Genomic DNA, 25,804 nt, shown 5'->3' with positions numbered 1-25,804 from the left:
CTGAAGGTAACGTTTCCTCTCTCCTGTCATGTGTCATCAGTCCTGTGTTGTATATGTAGTGAGACAGAGAAATGTCCCTGAAGGTAACGTTTCCTCTCTCACCTGTCATGGTGTCATCAGTCCTGTGTTGTATATGTAGTGAGACAGAGACATGTGTAATGTTCCTGAAGGTAACGTTTCCTCTCTCTCCTGTCACGGTGTCATCAGTCCTGTGTTGTATATGTAGTGAGACAGAGACATGTGTAATGTCCCTGAAGGTAACGTTTCCTCTCTCTCCTGTCATGGTGTCATCAGTCCTGTGTTGTATATGTAGTGAGACAGAGAAATGTGTAATGTTCCTGAAGGTAACGTTTCCTCTCTCTCCTGTCATGGCGTCGTCTCCCCTCTGAGCAGCGTCAGTGTTGTGTTTGTCTGCAGAAGCTTCATAAACTGTTTCTCCAGTTTTAAGACACTTTCTACATCCTGGTGTTTTTAACTCTATATTTGAAGTCTTTAGTTCTCACAGAAACAAGCTGAACAAATGTTAGCGGCAGCCGAACAGCGTGCAGGAGAAACTCTGATGTTTAACCTTTGAATCAGAGAGAGGAGAACTCCCATGATGCACCGCTGCTGCACCAGGAACACTGAAGGATCCTGACGGCAGAAGCTGATTGATGAACTCCGCCATCTTTTATAATTCGTTTTGATTGAGAGCCGCTTGGAGGCAGAAAATGACATAATATACATTTTAAAAAATCCATGTTGTTGAGTTTCTTTGTATTCTGTATTACAGACTGTTGCTTTACTGCCAACTGCTCTGCTTATGTGCACACAGAGGTGTGTGTGTGTGTGTGTGTGTGTGTGTGTAATGAGCTGTCAGCAGGGACGTCATGCAGCCCTCACTATTCTGTCGACACGCCTTGTATGGTAACTCAGCTCAGTGTGTGTGTGTGTGTGTGTGTGTGTGATTGGCCCGGTGCCAGGCACAAGGCGCCACTTTATGAGTACGATGATCTCACCTCGACCCACCTCCAAACACTATGTATTCAGCAGTGTGTGTGTGTGTGTGTGTGTGTGTGTGTGTGTGTGTGTGTGTGTGTGTCCATGTAGCACTAAGTGAACCAACCTCGACGTTCCTCCACAGTTCTCCATGAGTTCTGTATTTATATGTACACACACACACACACACACACGACTGACACATAACAAAAACTAGATGTATAAAAACTAAACCTCTTGGAAAACCTGAAATGAAACTAAAACTATTAAGTCAGTCGGTCAGCGCAGCCAAGGCCAACGGTGCGTTCAGGTGCTCTTCTCGTGGGAAGTCGTTCTTCCGACTTTGGTGCGTTCATGAACTTTAAGTCGTAATGTGGAAACAACATGGAGGCTGCAGGAGTTACAGTATTTGTGTGAAGGCAGGCGGATCAGCTGAACTTTCTGAGGTTCTTGAGGTCGGGGACTAATTTTTCCGATGATTCCACCACATGGATGCAAAATCCCCTCGCACTGTAAACAAAAGTGAAAGATGTTGGGTGTATCCGCCCCGTGATGCTACACCTTCTCATCCCACCGAATGATGGACGAACAAAGCGAGCGGAACACTTGACCTGCTTGGTGGAGGTAATAAAATATAATTGAAAAAGAAAAACTACTATAACCTGCAGGATGGCAGCATGCACTGCTCGCTAGCTGGTGAGCTAACGAGATGCTACATTTTGTGCTAAGCTAGGCTAAACTCATCCTGGATCCATCACATCGACTGAATATAATATATATGAATATAATATATCTAAATATAATATATCTAAATATAATATATCTAAATATAATATATATGAATACAATATATATGAATATGATATATATGAATATATATGAAAATGATATATATGAATATAATATATATAAATATAACATACATGAATATAATACATATGAATATAATATATATGAATATAATACATATGAATATAATATATATGAATATATATGAATATAATATATATGAATATATATAAATATAATATATATGAATATAATATATATGAATATAATATATATAAATATAATATATATGAATATAATATATATATGAATATATATGAATATAATATATATAAATATAATATATGTGAATATAATATATATGAATATAATATATATGAATATAATATATATGAATATAATATATATGAATAATATATATGAATATGATATATATGAATAATATATATGAATATGATATATATGAATATAATATATATGAATATAATATATATGAATATAATATTTATGAATATATATGAATATAATATATATGAATATGATATATATGAATAATATATATGAATATGATATATATGAATATAATATATATGAATATAATATATGAATAATATTTATGAATATATATGAATATAATATATATGAATATAATATATATGAATATGATATATATGAATATAATATATATGAATATAATATATATGAATAATATATATATGAATATAATATATATGAATAATATATATATGAATATGATATATATGAATATAATATATATGAATATAATATATATGACTATGATATATATGAATAATATATATATGAATATAATATATATGAATGATATATATATGAATATGATATATATGAATATGATATATGTTATATGTTATATAATATATATGAATATAGTATATATGAATATAATATATATGAATATAATATTTATGAATATAATATATATGAATATCATATATATGAATATGATATATATGAATATGATATATATGAATATAATATATATGAATAGGATATTTATGAATATAATATATATGAATACAATATATATGAATATGATATATATGAATATATATGAAAATGATATATATGAATATAATATATATAAATATAACATATATGAATATAATACATATGAATATAATATATATGAATATAATACATATGAATATAATATATATGAATATAGTATATATGAATATATATGAATATGATATATGTGAATATAATATATATGAATATAATATATATGAATATAATATATATGAATATGATATATATGAATATGATATATATGAATATAGTATATATGAATATAGTATATATGAATATGATATATGTGAATATAATATATATGAATATATATGAATATGATATATATGAATATGATATATGTGTATATAATATATATGAATATATATGAATATAATATATATGAATATAACATATATAAATATAATATATATGAATATAATATATATGAATATATATGAATATAATATATATAATATATATGAATATAATATATATGAATATAATATATATAAATCAAATCAAATCAAATCAAATTTATTTGTATAGCCCAATATCACAAATTATACATTTGTCTCAGTGTGCTTTACAGACTGTACAGGTTACAACATCCTCTGTCCTTAGACCCTCGCATCGCACAAGGAAAAACTTCCTAAAAGAAACCCCAAAATTAAAGGGGAAAAAATGGAAGAAACCTCAGGGAGAGCAACTGAGGAGGGATCCCTCTCCCAGGACGGACAGACGTGCAATAGATGTCGTGTGTACAGGATAAACAACATAGTACAAATACAACATTTGACAGAAATTATGTTGTGTTGAAAAAGAGAAAGTTTGGATGAATCCAGGAAAATGTCAATAAGGCTTCCCGGTGTCCAGCAGGACCAGGTCAGCAGGCGCTGTCACGATTCATGATCCTGACGTAAACTTTATCGGTGGCACCCTGCCACATGAGAGACAGACACTCCGGGGATGATGCCCCGGATGGTGAGTTAGTAACATACATTTACATAAATGCATACAGATAGAGAGGGAGAAGAAGAGAGAGGGAGAGAAGGAAGAGAGCAGGGAGGTGTCCCCCGGCAGTCTAAGCCTATAGCAGCATAACTAGGGGCTGATCCAGGGCAAACCTGAGCCAGCCCTAACTATAAGCTTTATCAAAAAGGAAAGTCTTTAGCCTACTCTTAAATGTGGAGAGTGTGTCTGCCTCCCGAACACAAACTGGAAGCTGGTTCCACTGGAGAGGAGCTTGATAGCTGAAGGCTCTGGCTCCCATTGTACTCTTAGAGACTCTAGGAACCACAAGTAACCCTGCAGTCCGGGAGCGTAATGCTCTAGTTGGTTTATAAGGTACTATGAGATCTCTAAGATATGCTGGAGCCTGACCATTAATTGATTTGTAAGTCAGGAGAAGGATTTTGAATTCTATTCTGTATTTTACCGGGAGCCAGTGTAGAGCAGCTAATACAGGAGTAATATGATCCCGTTTCCTTGTTCTAGTCAATACACGTGCCGCTGCATTTTGGATCAACTGAAGAGTCTTAAGCGACTTTTTGGGACAACCTGATAACAATGAGTTGCAGTAATCCAGCCTTGAAGTAACAAATGCATGGACTAGTTTTTCTGCATCATTTTGAGACAGGATGTTATTTTTGCAATGTTACGTAGATGAAAGATAAGTTAGCTTAGCAGCAGTTAGCGCTGTTTCTGTGAATCTTGTGATGCAGTGATGTTTCATATAATTGTGATGAGATGTTTCACAGCTCACTATCATAACTCTGGATAGCATCATAAATCAGTGTACGTGTGGGTTATTAATCCTGTTTGCAATGACTTGTGCGTATAAGTCTGACATGTTAGCCCACCGGGTAATGAAAAGGTTTCATATCCAGTAAAACAATAAATATGTTCCGTTATGAACCGAAAGTAAACTGATTTTGATGTGATTTAATTGCAATAAACACATAAAAGGATGCAAAATTACCTCCATCATGATGGTGGTTTGTAAAAAGGTTGAGATGTTATAGATGTTATTTATGTTATAGATGCTATAGATGTTATTTATGTTATAGATGTTATTTATGTTATAGATGCTATAGATGTTATAAATATTATAGATGTTATAGATGTTATTTATGTTATAGATGCTATAGATGTTATAAATATTATAGATGTTATAGATGTTATAAATATTATAGATCTTATATATTTTATATAATTTATAGATATTATAGATGCTATAAATATTATAGATGTTATATATTTTATATATGTTATAGATATTATAGATGCTATAGATGTTATATGTTATAGATATTATAGATATTATATATGTTATAGATGTTATAAATATTATAGATGTTATATATTTTATAGATGCTATAGATGTTATAGATGTTATGTTATAGATATTATAGATGTTATAAATATTATATATTTTATAGATATTATAGATGTTATGTTATAGATATTATAGATATTATAGATATTATAGATGTGATAGATGTTATAGATGCTATAGATGTTATAGATGTTATGTTATAGATATTATAGATGTTATAAATATTATATATTTTATATATTTTATAGATATTATAGATGTTATGTTATAGATATTATAGATATTATAGATATTATAGATGTGATAGATGTTATATATGTTATAGATGCTATAGATGTTATAGATGTTATAGATGTTAGAGAAGCTATAGATATTATAGATATTATAGATGTTATAGATGCTATAGATGTTATATATGTTATAGATGTTATAGATATTATAGATATTATAGATGTTATAGATGCTATAGATGTGATAGATGTTATAGATGTTATATATGTTATAGATATTATAGATGTTATAGATGCTATAGATATTATAGATGTTATAGATGCTATAGATATTATAGATGTTATAGATGCTATAGATGTGATAGATGTTATAGATGTTATATATGTTATATATGTTCTAGATGTTATAGATGTTATAGATATTATAGATGTTATAGATGCTATAGATGTTATAGATGTTATAGATGTTAGAGAAGCTATAGATATTATAGATATTATAGATGTTATAGATGCTATAGATGTGATAGATGTTATAGATGTTATATATGTTATAGATGTTATAGATATTATAGATGTTATAGATGCTATAGATATTATAGATGTTATAGATGCTATAGATATTATAGATGTTATAGATGCTATAGATGTTATAGATGTTATAGATGTTATATATGTTATAGATGCTATAGATGTTATAGATGTTCTATATGTTATAGATGTTCTATATGTTATAGATGTTATAGATATTATAGATATAGATATTATAGATGTTATATATGTTATAGATATTATAGATATTATAGATATAGATATTATAGATGTTATATATGTTATAAATGCTATATATATTATAGATGTTATAGATGTTATAGATGTTATATATGTATATATTATTGATATAGTTATTATATATATTATTATAAATGTTATAGATATTATAGATATAGATATTATAGAAATTATTGATATAGATATTATAGATGTTATAGATATTATTGATATAGATATTATTGATATAGATGTTATAGATATTATAGATGCTGTAGATATTATAAATATGATAGATGTTATAGAAATTATAGATGTAGATAGTATAAATATTATAGATGTTATAGATATTATAGATGTAGATATTATATATATTATTGACATTGATATGATAGATGTTATAGATGTTATAGATATTATAGATATTATAAATATTATAGATGTTATAGATATTATAGATGTTATAGATATTATAAATATTATAGATGTTATAGATGTTATAGATATTATAAATATTATAAATATTATAGATGTTATAGATATTATAGATGTTATAGATATTATAAATATTATTGATATAGATATTATAGATGTTGTAGATAGTATAAATATTATATATGTTATAAATATTATAGATGTAGATATTATAGATGTTATAGATATTGATATTATAGATGTTATAGATATTATAGATGTAGATATTATAGATGTTGTAGATAGTATACATATTATAGATATTATAGATGTAGATATTATAGATATTATATATATTATTGATATAGATCTTATAGATGTTATAAATGTTATAGATATTATAGATATAGATATTCTAGAAATTATTGATGTAGATATTATGATATTATAGATATTATAGATATAGATATTATAGAAATTATTGATGTAGATATTATAGATATTATAGATATTATAGATATTATTGATATAGATATTATTGATATAGATGTTATAGATATTATAGATGTTGTAGATGTTATAGATATTATAGATGTAGATATTATAGATATTATTGATATAGATGTTATAGAAATTATAGATGTTGTAGATAGTATAAATATTATAGATGTTATAGATGTTATAGATATTATAGATGTAGATATTATAGATATTATAGATGTTATAGATATTATAAATATTATAGATGTTTTAGATATTATAGATATTATAGATGTTATAGATATTATAGATATTATTGATATAGATGTTATTGATATAGATGTTATAGATATTATAGATATTATTGATATAGATATTATTGATATAGATGTTATAGATATTATATATGTTGTAGATAGTAGTATAAATATTATAGATGTTATAGATATTATAGATTTTGATATTATAGATTTTGATATTATAGATGTTATAGATATTATAGATGTAGATATTATAGATGTTGTAGATAGTATAAATATTATAGATGTTATAGATATTATAGATGTAGATATTATATATATTATTGATATAGATATTATAGATGTTGTAGATATTATAAATATTATAGATGTTATAGATATTATAGATCTAGATCTTATAGATGTTATAGATATTATAGATGTAGATATTATAGATATTATATATATTATTGATATAGATATTATAGATGTTATAGATGTTATAGATATTATAAATATAGATATTATAGATATTATTGATATAGATATTATAGATATTATAGATTTTATAGATATTATAGATGTTATAGATATTATAGATATTATAGATTTTATAGATATTATAGATGTTATAGATATTATAGATTTTATAGATATTATAGATGTTATAGATATTATAGATATTATTGATATAGATGTTATAGATATTATAGATGTTATAGATATTATAGATATAGATATTATAGAAATTATTGATATAGATATTACAGATGTTATAGATATTATAGATGTTATAGATATTATAGATAATATAGATATTATTGATATAGATGTTATAAATATTATAGATGTTCTAGATATTATAGATGTAGATATTATAGATGTAGATATTATATATATTATTGATATTGATATTATAGATGTTATAGATATTATAGATAATATAGATGTTATAGATGTTATAGATATTATAGAGGTTATAGATATAGATGTTATAGATATTATAGATGTTATAGATATTATAGATATTATAGATTTTATAGATATTATAGATGTTATAGATATTATAGATGTTATAGATTTTATAGATATTATAGATGTTATAGATATTATAGATGTTATAGATATTATAGATGTTATAGATATTGTAGATATTATAAATATTATAGATGTTATATACGTACAGTTTGAGATATCACAGTATTTCTATTTAATATGTGAATATTTTGGTCAACTGCTGTCAAAAGTGAGTTTGGATCTCAGTGGCCTGGCTTTGTCTCTGTGAAGCATCTGGTTCTGGTTCAGCTGAACCCAGAAGGGTCTCGCTGCAGAGCTCATCAGTTGGACCCTTTCTGGTCCCGAGCTTGGAGAAGGAAGTGACATCTGATGCCAGAGACGACCGTCAGGAAACGATAACAAACTCCACCGATAACACTGAGGTGAACAATACAATGTTAATAACTTGATATAACTAACTTAAAGTTAGCTAACGTTAAGCAGCAAATAACATACTTATCGTTAGCTAGCTAAGCTAATGTCATTAGCAAACTAACGTTAAGTCTAATAATTACATTTAGCTTTTTTTCCCGTTGTTTTGCTCATGTTAGTTTGCTAACGACTTTAGCATAGCTGGCTAAAGTTAGTCAACTATTTTCTGCTTAATGTTAACTAACTTTATCAGTTACTGTTATATTGAATTATTAAGGTTGTATTGTTTATCTTAATGTTATTGGTGGAGGTTGTGTGACGTGATATAAAGTATTAAATATACTCAGGAGGCTACTATATTAACGATAAGCACGAATAAACAATACAATGTGTGATACAATACAGCAGCATTTAAACCTGATTAATTGACCAGTAAACACATGATCCTCGACCCTAACACAGGTGATTCTCCACCCTAACACAGGTGATTCTCCACCCTAACACAGGTGATTCTCCACCCTAACATACATGATCCTTGACCCTAACACAGGTGATTCTCCACCCTAACACAGGTGATTCTCCACCCTAACATACATGATCCTCGACCCTAACACAGGTGATTCTCCACCCTAACACAGGTGATTCTCCACCCTAACACAGGTGATTCTCCACCCTAACATACATGATCCTTGACCCTAACACAGGTGATTCTCCACCCTAACAGAGGGGATTCTCCACCCTAACACGCATGATTCTCCACCCTAACACACATGATTCTCCACCCTGACAGATGATTCTCCACCCTAACACAGGTTATTCTCCACCCTAACACAGGTGATTCTCCACCCTAACACACATGATTCACCACCCTAACACAGGTTATTCTCCACCCTAACACACATGATTCTCCACCCTGACACACATGATTCTCCACCCTAACACAGATGATTCTCCACCCTAACACAGGTGATTCTCCACCCTAACACACATGATTCCCGACCCTAACACACATGATTCTCCACCCTAACACAGGTGATTCTCCACCCTAACACACATGATCCTCCACCCTAACACAGGTGATTCAAAATCACAACAGGTGATTCACCACCCTAACACAGGTGATTCTCCACCCTAACACATGATTCTCGACCCTAACACAGGTGATCCTCCACCCTAACACATATGATTCTCCACCCTAACACAGGTTAGGGTGGAACCTGAACCTGATCTTCTCTGGTGAATGAAACGCTGACAGAAAGCAAGAGAAAACATCGGAGTTCTAACAGCTCGTCTTCAGAGTTTCATACTTTATTTCCTTTGAACATAGTAGATGATGGTGATACATTTATTACAGAGATCTTCATCATTTCATCTCCAGCCAACATGAGTCCTGATGCTGAAGCAACAATTGGGACATGAAGGCTGAATCTTTGGCACATGTTTGAACACAGATCTGCAGGTGAGTGTAAAGTTCTCTGTGCCGTACAAATGTTCTTCTGAGCAGAATAAACCTCAAATTATAATTATTTATAATCTCTCTGAATGCTCCTGATGCTCATATTTATGTATTATTTACTTAGTTATGTAATTCCTTCCTTCAAAGCATTTTTTAATGAAATAAGCAAAATATTGAACAAAAATAAGTAAGATTCTTTTAAAAATAAGCAAATATTGATCACAAATTAAGCAAAAGTCTCATGAAATAAGCAAAACACTTAATTATAAAAACTAAACTGAATCATTCATCACAAAATTAAGTAAATTCCTTATTTATAAAAAAATGAGCAAATGCTTTATTACAACATTAAGGAAATTCATTAAGTACAAAATAATTTTTTTTTATTATGAAATAAGCAAAATACTCAATTATAACAAATAACCAAATTAAATATACAAAATTAAGTAAAATTCTTGATCACAAAATTGAGTAAGTTCTCTGATTATAAAAAACAAGCAAAAGCTTTATCACAACATTAAGTGGATTCCTCAAGTACAAAAATAAGTGAAAGTATTATAAGAATAAGCTAAATCCTTAATAACAAAATAAGTGTTGGAACTCTGGTATTTTTGGTCCTTTGTATCAGATCAGTTTTTATCTTAATACGATCCTGCTGCCAAAATGTTAGTGAGAAGAGAAACGAGCCATGTGACCAGAAGGGAGCGCTACAGTGAAGTCCTCAAGTTCATATCTCACTAACAAGATGAAGTTGGTGTGAAAACAGCCTCTGTGTTTAATACTGTCCTTTGTTTGCTGGCTACATGACTTTGATTCATTCCTTGTAAATGTTTGAAATGACCAACAGATTGTCAACATGGCACCAGATGAGCGTCACCAACCTTCCCTGGGAGCCGCACCGATCTGCCAGCTCCTGTTTCATTTCTCTGGAAGATGCTTTGGACACATTTCCAGCAGCCTGAGACGGTCGATCTTCACTTTATCTAAAATGAGGCGTGTTTGGGACGAAGAGTAGAGAGGAGCTGATGTGGAACGTTCTGTTGAAGCCACTATCACGTCCGCCATGAAGCAACTGGATGCTATATTTTCACTCAAAGAAGAATTATGAACCGCACTTAAAGCTTTTCTTGGTTGCCGTACTTCCGACAGCATTTGGAGGAGTGTAAAACGTGTGTATAAAAGTGAGCTGATGCTGGACTGTGTGTCAGAAATGCTTCTGGATGTGAGATGAGGTGCTACTCTGCTCCCTGAGCTCCTTCCTCTTCAGCTGCAGGAACATCCAGGTTATAATCTTCCAGCTCCATGTTCTCTCGTCTGCCCGGCTTCTGCCCCCTGCTGGCCTGGAGAGACATGACAGCACACAGATGTGACTTCCTGCATCACCTCTCTTCAGTTCAACAAACACAGCCTGAGTGCTTCCTTTCAGTGCGTCCTCTAAACAACAGACATCAGTACCTGACAGTAGAAGTAAAGGGCCACGTTCACCAACAGCAGAGTCAGCGGCAGGACGACCGCTCTGATGATAAGAGGTGTCGGATCTGAGCCAACATCTGTCAGACAGCACATCACACAACATCAGTGAGACAGTCAGCTTACCTGAGACAGTCAGTGAGACGGTCAGCGAGACAGTGAGAGAGACGGTCAGTGAGACAGTGAGAGAGATAGTCAGTGAGACAGCTTACCTGAGACAGTGAGAGACAGCAGACGGCTCTCAGAGAAGAAGTTATGAGAAAAAACAGAGACGTGATAAACACAGCTGTAGTTTCCATGGTGGGCGGGCTCTGCAGCAGGGAACAGGAAGTCGGCAGAGTGATTGACAGTTGGCTGGGTGTAGTAGTGTCTTGAGTTGGAGGAGGTGAAGGTGAGCAGGAAGGAGCCTCCTGGGTACTGTGGCTGGAGGGAGCAGCTGATGGTCCAGTTGGAGCCCCTGAACACCTGAAACCCCTGCTACTGGGCCCTGGAGACCCCGTCCATGGAGGAGGACACAGAGATGATTGGCTGAAGCAGCAGGTCTGTAAACAGAGAGATGATTGGCTGAAGCAGACAGGCAGACAGACAGGTTCCTCCAGGTGTGGTTGGTTAGCGCTAACGTTAGCTGTGTTTGTTTGCCTGGTCATATTTTTGACTTTGCCCTGACTGCGATAGTGCTGCTCCAACTTTTACTCAAACCAAAACAATGTATGTATCTCACATGAGTTAATGCTGTCGGCCGGGTACAATACTAACAAAACAATGGAAGTAAAAGCTGTCATATTACTAATTACATTACAGGTCATTTATCAGACACTCTTATCCAGAGTGACTTACAGTGAACTAACTTCAGGGACAGTCTCCTGGATTAACTCAGGGTTAAGTTGCTCAGGGGCTCAATGGTGGCAGCCCTGGTATTGAACTCACAACCGTCTGGCTGTTTGGAAGCTGTACCACTAGACCAATAGGCCATCACCACCACTAATATATCAAACTAATACAGCAGGGGTGGGGAACCTTTTTCCTATCAAAGGCCTTTTTTACAACATCTTTCGAGGGCTGTACTAATTATTGACCTCATAACCTCTGCAAATTTTTTTAAGACGCAGCCCATTCATTTCACCTTTTCTTTTATGCTAAATGCAAAAAAGCTACTTTTTTATCCTGTATCTTTCTGTTTTTATCAGAAATCAACAATCCTTTATTAGTCCCACAACAGGGAAATGTATCTTGTCACAGCAAAAGAACATATGAAGTAAAAAGGCAGTACACAATAATTAAATAGAATAAAAAATAATATAAGTACCAAGTGGTTGATATAAATAAAGTGAGTATTGCACATGGCAGTGATAATTGCACAAATTATAAAAAGTGAGTATTGTACAGCAGTGGTGGAATAGTCTGTTCTTGGTAAATTAACTTTCCATGTTTGTATGTTCCGCTCTGCAGAGAGCTGCTTGTTGGGCCAAACTCTGCCGAAGAGCGTTAACTTTATCCAAACGCACTCGTCCTTTCAGCTCATGTAGTTCGGCATGTCTCGTGCTGTAATGACGATCGAGATTATTTTTCATCACCCAAGTACGTCCGCACAAACTAGACACGCTGGCCTTTTACTTCCACAGAGAAATAATCGTTCGTCCATTTCTCCTGGAAGTGCGACATTCTGCATCCAGCTTTCTCTGTTTTACACTCGTCACGCTGCGTTCACTGACGTCAATGACCGTCTCATTTAAAATAGAAGTTTTTTGACATGACATGACCACGTGATGACACGTTCCGCTCGTGTTGTGTTCAGGGACCCTGACTATGGCCAGGAAAAACAGTCAGTCGGCCGTTTAAAATATTGGCGTCTAGTTTTTTTTGCTAGTGGATATTTTTTGCGTGCGTTTTACGAATTACCTCGAGAGCCGGATCAAATGGTCTCACGGGCCGTATACGGCCCGGAGGCCGGAGGTTCCCCACCCCTGTAATACAGGTTGAAGCAGCACACTGGAAACATTACTGAGATACAAACCCCAATTCCAAAGAAGTTCAGACGTTGTGTAAAACGTAAATAAAAACAGAATACAATGATTTGCAAATCCTTTTCGACCTAATTGAATACACTATAAAGTTTAATGTTCAAACTGATAAACTTTGTTTTTTTTGCTAATATTCACTCAATTTGAATTTGATGCCTGCAACACGTTCCAAAAAAGCTGGGACAGAAGCATGTTGTGAAGTAAATAAACTCCTGATTGTATTGTGTCACATTTAATGATTATCACATGTACTCGTCCACCTCAATCAAAATGTATTATTGCACAACATGTATTTCTGCACAAATGTATAATGAGCACTATATTAGTTATGAATGTGAAGCACTGTAGGTTCTCTTCAAAGAGTTTCAGGTCTACCTCCTCGTCACAACAAGACAATCTTCTATCCACTTTAAACGGTTAGCATTAGCTTTACTATAATACACTTTTGAGCTACTATCAACTCTGTGATTAATACAGATGGGTGGTGTACCCGTCAGCTAGCTTAACCACAGATGCTCTAAAACTAAAGATGACGCATTATAAGCAGCACCAATGTTATGAGACAGTTCACACTTCCTGTCTCCTAACTGGGAGATGTTATGTTTTCATATTTTATTATGCCAACATTACATATTTACACAGCTAACAGACATATTGAGCATTGCAAACATTAGTTAGCTAGGGCGTTCGCTAACATTAGCTACACATTTTGAAACAGTTCGACTGACGTTAACACGCCTGATCTCACGAGAATGTTGCAGAGAGAGAAATTAAACATGATGCAGCAGATTTAAACATTACGCCATTTAAACAGCCGATTGTTCCATCTGCACATGTCATTTATAATGGGGATGCTGGTGACATGTCATTTACACTGGGGACACTGGTGACATGTCATTTACACTGGTGACATGTCATTTACACTGGTGACATGTCATTTACACTGGGGACACGTCATTTACACTGGGGACACGTCATTGACACTGGGGACACGTCATTTACACTGGGGACACGTCATTTACACTGGGGACACTGGGGACACGTCATTTACACTGGGGACACGTCATTGACACTGGGGACACGTCATTTACACTGGGGACACTGGGGACACGTCATTGACACTGGGGACACGTCATTTACAATGGGGACACGTCATTTACACTGGGGACACGACATTTACACTGGGGACACGTCATTTACACTGGGGACACGACATTTACACTGGGGACACTGGGGACACGTCATTGACACTGGGGACACGTCATTGACACTGGGGACACGTAATTTACACTGGGGACACATCATTGACACTGGGGACACGTAATTTACACTGGGGACACGCCATTGACACTGGGGACACATCATTACACTGGGGACACGTCATTGACACTGGGGACACGTAATTTACACTGGGGACACGTCATTGACACTGGGGACACGTCATTACACTGGGGACACGTCATTTACACTGGGGACACGTCACTACACTGGGGACACGTCATTGACACTGGGGACACGTCATTTACATTGGGGACACTGGTGACATGTCATTTACACTGGGGACATGTCATTTACACTGGGGAAACGTCATTTACACTGGGGACACGTCATTTACACTGGGGACACTGGGGACATGTCATTGACACTGGGGACACGTCATTGACACTGGGGACACGTCATTTACACTGGGGACACGTCATTTACACTGGGGACATGTCATTGACACTGGGGACACGTCATTTACACTGGGGACACGTAATTTACACTGGGGACACGTCATTGACACTGGGGACACGTCATTTACACTGGGGACACGTCATTTACACTGGGGACACTGGGGACATGTCATTTACACTGGGGACACGTCATTTACACTGGGGACACGTCATTGACACTGGGGACACGTCATTTACACTGGAGACACGTCATTTACACTGGGGACACGTCATTTACACTGGGGACACGTCATTTACACTGGGGACACTGGGGACACGTCATTGACACTGAGGACACGTCATTTACACTGGGGACACGTCATTTACACTGGGGACACTGGGGACACGTCATTGACACTGGGGACACGTCATTTACACTGGGGACACTGGGGACACGTTATTGACACTGGCGACACGTCATTTACACTGGGGACACGTCATTTACACTGGGGACACGACATTTACACTGGGGACACTGGGGACACGTCATTGACACTGGCGACACGTCATTTACACTGGGGACACGTCATTTACACTGGGGACACGTCATTTACACTGGGGACACATCATTTACACTGGGGACACATCATTTACACTGGGGACACGACATTTACACTGGGGACACTGGGGACACATCATTTACACTGGGGACACGTCACTACACTGGGGACACGTCATTGACACTGGGGACACGTCATTTACATTGGGGACACTGGTGACATGTCATTTACACTGGGGACATGTCATTTACACTGGGGACACGTCATTTACACTGGGGACACGTCATTTACACTGGGGACACTGGGGACATGTCATTTACACTGGGGACACGTCATTTACACTGGGGACACGTCATTGACACTGGGGACACGTCATTTACACTGGAGACACGTCATTTACACTGGGGACACGTCATTTACACTGGGGACACGTCATTTACACTGGGGACACTGGGGACACGTCATTGACACTGAGGACACGTCATTTACACTGGGGACACGTCATTTACACTGGGGACACTGGGGACACGTCATTGACACTGGGGACACGTCATTTACACTGGGGACACTGGGGACACGTTATTGACACTGGCGACACGTCATTTACACTGGGGACACGTCATTTACACTGGGGACACGACATTTACACTGGGGACACTGGGGACACTGGGGACACGTCATTGACACTGGCGACACGTCATTTACACTGGGGACACGTCATTTACACTGGGGACACGTCATTTACACTGGGGACACATCATTTACACTGGGGACACGTCATTTACACTGGGGACACATCATTTACACTGGGGACACGACATTTACACTGGGGACACTGGGGACACGTCATTTACACTGGGGACACGTAATTTACACTGGGGACACATCATTGACACTGGGGACACGTCATTAACACTGGGGACACGTAATTTACACTGGGGACACGTCATTGACACTGGGGACACGTCATTGACACTGGGAACACGTCATTTACACTGGGGACACGTCATTGACACTGGGGACACGTCATTTACACTGGGGACACGTCATTTACACTGGGGACACTGGGGACACGTCATTGACACTGGGGACACGTCATTTACACTGGGGACACGTCATTTACACTGGGGACACGTCATTGACACTGGGGACACGTCATTTACACTGGGGACACTGGGGACACGTCATTTACACTGGGGACACGTCATTTACACTGGGGACACGTCATTGACACTGGGGACACGTCATTTACACTGGGGACACTGGGGACACGTCATTGACACTGGGGACACGTAATTTACACTGGGGACACGTCATTTACACTGGGGACACGTCATTTACACTGGGGACACGTCATTTACACTGGGGACACGTCATTTACACTGGGGACACGTCATTGACACTGGGGACACGTCATTTACACTGGAGACACGTCATTTACACTGGGGACACGTCATTTACACTGGGGACACTGGGGACACGTCATTGACACTGAGGACACGTCATTTACACTGGGGACACGTCATTTACACTGGGGACACTGGGGACACGTCATTGACACTGGGGACACGTCATTTACACTGGGGACACTGGGGACACGTTATTGACACTGGCGACACGTCATTTACACTGGGGACACGTCATTTACACTGGGGACACGACATTTACACTGGGGACACTGGGGACACGTCATTGACACTGGCGACACGTCATTTACACTGGGGACACGTCATTTACACTGGGGACACGTCATTTACACTGGGGACACATCATTTACACTGGGGACACATCATTTACACTGGGGACACGACATTTACACTGGGGACACTGGGGACACATCATTTACACTGGGGACACGTCACTACACTGGGGACACGTCATTGACACTGGGGACACGTCATTTACATTGGGGACACTGGTGACATGTCATTTACACTGGGGACATGTCATTTACACTGGGGACACGTCATTTACACTGGGGACACGTCATTTACACTGGGGACACTGGGGACATGTCATTTACACTGGGGACACGTCATTTACACTGGAGACACGTCATTTACACTGGGGACACGTCATTTACACTGGGGACACGTCATTTACACTGGGGACACTGGGGACACGTCATTGACACTGAGGACACGTCATTTACACTGGGGACACGTCATTTACACTGGGGACACTGGGGACACGTCATTGACAATGGGGACACGTCATTTACACTGGGGACACTGGGGACACGTTATTGACACTGGCGACACGTCATTTACACTGGGGACACGTCATTTACACTGGGGACACGACATTTACACTGGGGACACTGGGGACACGTCATTGACACTGGCGACACGTCATTTACACTGGGGACACGTCATTTACACTGGGGACACGTCATTTACACTGGGGACACATCATTTACACTGGGGACACGTCATTTACACTGGGGACACATCATTTACACTGGGGACACGACATTTACACTGGGGACACTGGGGACACGTCATTTACACTGGGGACACGTAATTTACACTGGGGACACATCATTGACACTGGGGACACGTCATTAACACTGGGGACACGTAATTTACACTGGGGACACGTCATTGACACTGGGGACACGTCATTGACACTGGGAACACGTCATTTACACTGGGGACACGTCATTGACACTGGGGACACGTCATTTACACTGGGGACACGTCATTTACACTGGGGACACTGGGGACACGTCATTGACACTGGGGACACGTCATTTACACTGGGGACACGTCATTTACACTGGGGACACGTCATTGACACTGGGGACACGTCATTTACACTGGGGACACTGGGGACACGTCATTTACACTGGGGACACGTCATTTACACTGGGGACACGTCATTGACACTGGGGACACGTCATTTACACTGGGGACACTGGGGACACGTCATTGACACTGGGGACACGTAATTTACACTGGGGACACGTCATTTACACTGGGGACACGTCATTTACACTGGGGACACGTCATTTACACTGGGGACACGTCATTTACACTGGGGACACGTCATTGACACTGGGGACACGTCATTTACACTGGAGACACGTCATTTACACTGGGGACACTGGGGACACGTCATTGACACTGAGGACACGTCATTTACACTGGGGACACGTCATTTACACTGGGGACACTGGGGACACGTCATTGACACTGGGGACACGTCATTTACACTGGGGACACTGGGGACACGTTATTGACACTGGCGACACGTCATTTACACTGGGGACACGTCATTTACACTGGGGACACGACATTTACACTGGGGACACTGGGGACACGTCATTGACACTGGCGACACGTCATTTACACTGGGGACACGTCATTTACACTGGGGACACGTCATTTACACTGGGGACACATCATTTACACTGGGGACACATCATTTACACTGGGGACACGACATTTACACTGGGGACACTGGGGACACATCATTTACACTGGGGACACGTCACTACACTGGGGACACGTCATTGACACTGGGGACACGTCATTTACATTGGGGACACTGGTGACATGTCATTTACACTGGGGACATGTCATTTACACTGGGGACACGTCATTTACACTGGGGACACGTCATTTACACTGGGGACACTGGGGACATGTCATTTACACTGGGGACACGTCATTTACACTGGGGACACGTCATTTACACTGGAGACACGTCATTTACACTGGGGACACGTCATTTACACTGGGGACACGTCATTTACACTGGGGACACTGGGGACACGTCATTGACACTGAGGACACGTCATTTACACTGGGGACACGTCATTTACACTGGGGACACTGGGGACACGTCATTGACACTGGGGACACGTCATTTACACTGGGGACACTGGGGACACGTTATTGACACTGGCGACACGTCATTTACACTGGGGACACGTCATTTACACTGGGGACACGACATTTACACTGGGGACACTGGGGACACGTCATTGACACTGGCGACACGTCATTTACACTGGGGACACGTCATTTACACTGGGGACACGTCATTTACACTGGGGACACATCATTTACACTGGGGACACGTCATTTACACTGGGGACACATCATTTACACTGGGGACACGACATTTACACTGGGGACACTGGGGACACGTCATTTACACTGGGGACACGTAATTTACACTGGGGACACATCATTGACACTGGGGACACGTCATTAACACTGGGGACACGTAATTTACACTGGGGACACGTCATTGACACTGGGGACACGTCATTGACACTGGGAACACGTCATTTACACTGGGGACACGTCATTGACACTGGGGACACGTCATTTACACTGGGGACACGTCATTTACACTGGGGACACTGGGGACACGTCATTGACACTGGGGACACGTCATTTACACTGGGGACACGTCATTTACACTGGGGACACGTCATTGACACTGGGGACACGTCATTTACACTGGGGACACTGGGGACACGTCATTTACACTGGGGACACGTCATTTACACTGGGGACACGTCATTGACACTGGGGACACGTCATTTACACTGGGGACACTGGGGACACGTCATTGACACTGGGGACACGTAATTTACACTGGGGACACGTCATTTACACTGGGGACACGTCATTTACACTGGGGACACGTCATTTACACTGGGGACACGTCATTTACACTGGGGACACGTCATTGACACTGGGGACACGTCATTTACACTGGAGACACGTCATTTACACTGGGGACACGTCATTTACACTGGGGACACGTCATTTACACTGGGGACACTGGGGACACGTCATTGACACTGAGGACACGTCATTTACACTGGGGACATGTCATTTACACTGGGGACACTGGGGACACGTCATTGACACTGGGGACACGTCATTTACACTGGGGACATGTCATTTACACTGGGGACACGTCATTTACACTGGGGACACGTCATTGACACTGGGGACACGTCATTTACACTGGAGACACGTCATTTACACTGGGGACACGTCATTTACACTGGGGACACGTCATTACACTGGGGACACTGGGGACACGTCATTGACACTGAGGACACGTCATTTACACTGGGGACACGTCATTTACACTGGGGACACTGGGGACACGTCATTGACACTGGGGACACGTCATTTACACTGGGGACACTGGGGACACGTTATTGACACTGGCGACACGTCATTTACACTGGGGACACGTCATTTACACTGGGGACACGACATTTACACTGGGGACACTGGGGACACGTCATTGACACTGGCGACACGTCATTTACACTGGGGACACGTCATTTACACTGGGGACACGTCATTTACACTGGGGACACATCATTTACACTGGGGACACATCATTTACACTGGGGACACGACATTTACACTGGGGACACTGGGGACACATCATTTACACTGGGGACACGTCACTACACTGGGGACACGTCATTGACACTGGGGACACGTCATTTACATTGGGGACACTGGTGACATGTCATTTACACTGGGGACATGTCATTTACACTGGGGACACGTCATTTACACTGGGGACACGTCATTTACACTGGGGACACTGGGGACATGTCATTTACACTGGGGACACGTCATTTACACTGGGGACACGTCATTGACACTGGGGACACGTCATTTACACTGGAGACACGTCATTTACACTGGGGACACGTCATTTACACTGGGGACACGTCATTTACACTGGGGACACTGGGGACACGTCATTGACACTGAGGACACGTCATTTACACTGGGGACACGTCATTTACACTGGGGACACTGGGGACACGTCATTGACACTGGGGACACGTCATTTACACTGGGGACACTGGGGACACGTTATTGACACTGGCGACACGTCATTTACACTGGGGACACGTCATTTACACTGGGGACACGACATTTACACTGGGGACACTGGGGACACTGGGGACACGTCATTGACACTGGCGACACGTCATTTACACTGGGGACACGTCATTTACACTGGGGACACGACATTTACACTGGGGACACTGGGGACACTGGGGACACGTCATTGACACTGGCGACACGTCATTTACACTGGGGACACGTCATTTACACTGGGGACACGTCATTTACACTGGGGACACATCATTTACACTGGGGACACGTCATTTACACTGGGGACACATCATTTACACTGGGGACACGACATTTACACTGGGGACACTGGGGACACGTCATTTACACTGGGGACACGTAATTTACACTGGGGACACATCATTGACACTGGGGACACGTCATTAACACTGGGGACACGTAATTTACACTGGGGACACGTCATTGACACTGGGGACACGTCATTGACACTGGGAACACGTCATTTACACTGGGGACACGTCATTGACACTGGGGACACGTCATTTACACTGGGGACACGTCATTTACACTGGGGACACTGGGGACACGTCATTGACACTGGGACACGTCATTTACACTGGGGACACGTCATTTACACTGGGGACACGTCATTGACACTGGGGACACGTCATTTACACTGGGGACACTGGGGACACGTCCGCTGCTCTTTTTAAAAGCATCATTTATAGTTTGTTAAAAGTCTCTTTGTCTCTTTGCTTTTGTAAAATGGCTTCATTACAGATTTACTCTCCGTGGACTGTAGGAGACGTCTCTGAAGTGTTTCTGTGAAACTGATGATCTTTAACTTGATAAGAAGCTGCTGACAGATTACAGAGGTTACCATGACGACCGGGAGGTGTTCTTCTGTTTAGATGCTATCTTTGAAGCTAAAGGCTGTTTCTTACTAAACTCTGCAGGCTAACCACACAACCTTACACCACACCAGCCAAACATTACACATCATCTTCTGAACACACGAAGCACCAACTCCTCACTGACAGTATGAATGAAAGAGACAGTTTCTGTGTGCAGGGCAGCAGTTTGTAGCAAAGTGTTGTCACACATGTAGTAACACTTTAATGATCCTTCAGAAAGCTCTGCTGCCGTCTTTACTGGAAACTCATATTTTAGTGCTTTTATTTTGAAATGGATCCTTCCCCTGATTGGTCCACCTGGCTGTCCATCAACAGATGAATAAGCCCCCCTGTGTGCTGATATAATCATATAATTATAAGATAACGAGTTGTGTTGAAGATGTGAGATCCTCTCTGAACACATACAGTGATTGTTGAATCAGAGGTGAATGATGGAGGAGAAGAAGAAGAGAATCAAAGTGTTTATATTGCTGTGTTCTCTGAGTCCTACCTTTGCTCCACGGCAGCAGCAGCAGCAGCAGCAGCAGGTGATCCATGATGTCCAGGTGGGCGACTCTGTGCTCTGATGATCACTGTCCTCACTGTATACCTGCGTCCAGGAAGAACCTTGTGCCTAAACCAACCAACCCAACCACCAACGAAGGCTCCATACTTACCAATCAGAGGCAGAGTAGGGCGGGTCACGCCACGAAACTCATATTTTGAGATGTAGTGGAGTAGGAGTATAAAGTAAGGGAAATACTCAAGTACCTCTACCTACTTAAGTAAATGTATTTACTTACATTCCACCACTGTTTTCTCCTCCAGAAATGAAATAAACAAAGTGACCGGCTGCGGTGGAACATTGTGTTTCTCTCAGGAAGGTCCTAACTGAGTGGAATGACCCGGAGGTTTCTGAGTGTCGGAAATGAAGAGCTGTTTGTGTTCTCTAAGGAAAAGAGCTTCACTGCTTCCTTTGTATCTCCGTCAGCATCGGATACACTGATCCATCCTTTACCAAAGGAAAGGACATAATGCCGTCCCACAATTCCTAAGTAGCCATATTGTTCAGTGATTCATGTTGTGTCTCTGAGAAAACAACTTGAAATAAACTGACGAAGGGTTCAAAATATATAAAAAATCCTAAAATGTAAAATGTAGTTTAGTTCAGCTTTAATCATTGTCTCCCTCTGATTCGACCAGCTCACAATCATATGAGACGTCAGTTGAAGTAATAAACACAAACAGTACTATTCGGACACACGTGAGAAAATAAAAGTAAAGTTACTTTCTCTTCTCAAAATCTGCTTCATTTTAGTTTTGTCATAGTTTTTAACTCTAATGACAAACACAACATACTACCTTAAGGCTTGAAATTATTATTATTATTTTTAAATACCAAAAACAAAATTAATTGGCTTTGTTTGCCAAATCAAGAGTCAAAGATTCAAGATGAATGTATTTGTCTCTTAGGAATGCTGACATAAAGGCTGCAAAGACCAACAATAACATAAAGTTAAGTGACAGACAAATTCAATTATTTCCTGCTAAATAAATACGTGAAAATCTTTGACACATTTTCATTTGCCATGCTGACATTAGGAGCGGATAACCTATTTGGTATTATAATATTTAACATTTTACTTCTTTAGAAGTCTGAAGTTTGAATCTCACTATTTCAAATGGGACGCCAAAAACAACGCTTTTATTGTGAAATCCCTTTACAGGAAGTCACCGTGTGTTTCCCGTTCACTTCGGAGCAGCTCGGGACGGGCTCGTCTCTGCTCGGACTTTTTTCATCCCTTCCTCCACCGGAGCGGAGCGAGATGATAACCGGATCTCGCGGCGTTTGGCTGCTTTCTCGTCGGACCGGCTGGACCGAGTGGACCGGGAGAAAGAGCGGACCGGGAGGCAGGGCTGACCGGGATATCGGCGTTATCTTGCGGCCGCTTCAGAGCTGAGAGGCCCCGGAGAGATACCGAGCCGTTCGTTGCAGTGGAGCCGGGTTGTGGTGCACTGCTGGCGGCTGCAGCTCCCAGCTGCGTCCCGCTGAAGGACTGAGACATGTACCAGGTCCAGGTGAGCTTTTACCTGAACGCAGCTTTCACACTCACAACTATCGTTATTATTTATTTATAATCATCTGTCTGCAGCAGCAGAATCGCTGTTTATGTAACTTCTAACATTTATATCTCTTTGTTTGTTTGTTTTAATGTAATGATGGAAAAGACGTCAACAGATTCACTATGAAGAAATATTCAACTAACAAAATAAATGTTTAAAATGCATACCTGGTACCTTAAAGGATTCAAAACATGTCTTATTATTACACCGGTTTTTAAATAATAATAATAATAATAATCTTATTTGTATAGCAGCTTCCATGCATACAATGCAGATCAAAGTGCTTTACAACATGACATTAAAAACTAAATTCAATAAAATACAAAGTTCATTACATTACATTACAGGTCATTTAGCAGATGCTCTTATTGAACTCCCGACCTTCTAGTGTTTTGTTTGGAAGGCATACCACTAGGCCATCACCACCATCATGATGATAGAATAGAAGATACAATAAAAAGGCAGATAAATGGTAGTAGAGAAAAATAAAAACATTATATAAATACCTGTATTAATAATAATTTAAAACAATTAGACTAAAGATCATCTTAATATTTCTGTTATTTACGCTGCAGCCTTGAATTACTTTAATTATATTACTTTAGATTAATCTGTTGATAGTTTTTCCTGTGGTTTTACTTTATGATACTTTCACCTCCTTTTAGTTAATAATTAATTAACTAATTAATATTACTAATTTGGATTAATCTGATGATCATTTTCTGAATGTATTAATTGTTTGGTTTATAAAATGTTTTCAAATGTTTTGTTAAATCTGACGCTCGAAGAGATTTATTTATTTATTGTCAAAGAAGACGAAGAAAAAGAGTAAAAAAGATCATGAAAGATTGCTGAACTCAAAACGTCTCAAAATAGTTTTAATGACGATTATTTTAATTGTGGATTAAAGGATTAGTTTATAAAATCATTTAGTTTCCTGTCCAGCGGAGTGAAGAACATCTTCACCTTCAAGGAGCTGGAATCAGATTTATTTGATTCAATAACAGCTAATCGTCTTTCGGCTGATCATGAAGCAGG

The 25,804-nt window shown here is 38.8% G+C and overlaps 2 protein-coding genes across 2 annotated transcripts in view; one reads left to right on the top strand and one right to left on the bottom strand.

Annotated features, from left to right (window-relative positions):
- Positions 1-10,012: 10,012 nt before the first annotated feature.
- Positions 10,013-24,708, bottom strand: LOC115022267 (uncharacterized). Its single transcript, XM_029453241.1, has 4 exons — positions 24,565-24,708; positions 11,853-12,117; positions 11,626-11,720; positions 10,013-11,510 (listed from the first exon to the last, which is right to left on the bottom strand). Exons 1-4 carry the CDS (start codon positions 24,706-24,708, stop codon positions 11,406-11,408), a joined length of 609 nt encoding a protein of 202 aa, XP_029309101.1. The 3' UTR covers positions 10,013-11,405.
- The window catches only part of LOC115022926 (PEX5-related protein-like), a 35,978-nt gene continuing 34,599 nt past the window's right edge, over positions 24,426-25,804 (top strand). The window contains exon 1 of the mRNA XM_029454038.1: positions 24,426-24,721. Coding sequence (XP_029309898.1) covers positions 24,707-24,721 — 15 coding nt within the window. The 5' untranslated portion in view covers positions 24,426-24,706. The remainder of the gene's footprint in view (positions 24,722-25,804) is intronic.

Source organism: Cottoperca gobio, chromosome 17 (assembly GCF_900634415.1).
Source record: "Cottoperca gobio chromosome 17, fCotGob3.1, whole genome shotgun sequence".
In the NCBI taxonomy this organism is placed as follows: Eukaryota; Metazoa; Chordata; class Actinopteri; order Perciformes; family Bovichtidae; genus Cottoperca; species Cottoperca gobio.
Note: the sequence above shows the minus strand (reverse complement) of the source record. Positions and strands in the feature narration are given on the sequence as shown.

Excerpts from the sequence above, each read along its gene's own strand:
- LOC115022267 (XM_029453241.1), bottom strand. The coding sequence starts at position 24,708 with ATGTCTCAGTCCTTCAGCGGGACGCAGCTGGGAGCTGCAGCCGCCAGC. Across the intron at positions 12,118-24,564 it reads AAGATAACGCCGATATCCCG|CAGGGGTTTCAGGTGTTCAG; the intron begins GTCAGCCCTGCC and ends AGGGCCCAGTAG. Across the intron at positions 11,721-11,852 it reads GCTGTCTCTCACTGTCTCAG|ATGTTGGCTCAGATCCGACA; the intron begins GTAAGCTGTCTC and ends GCTGTCTGACAG.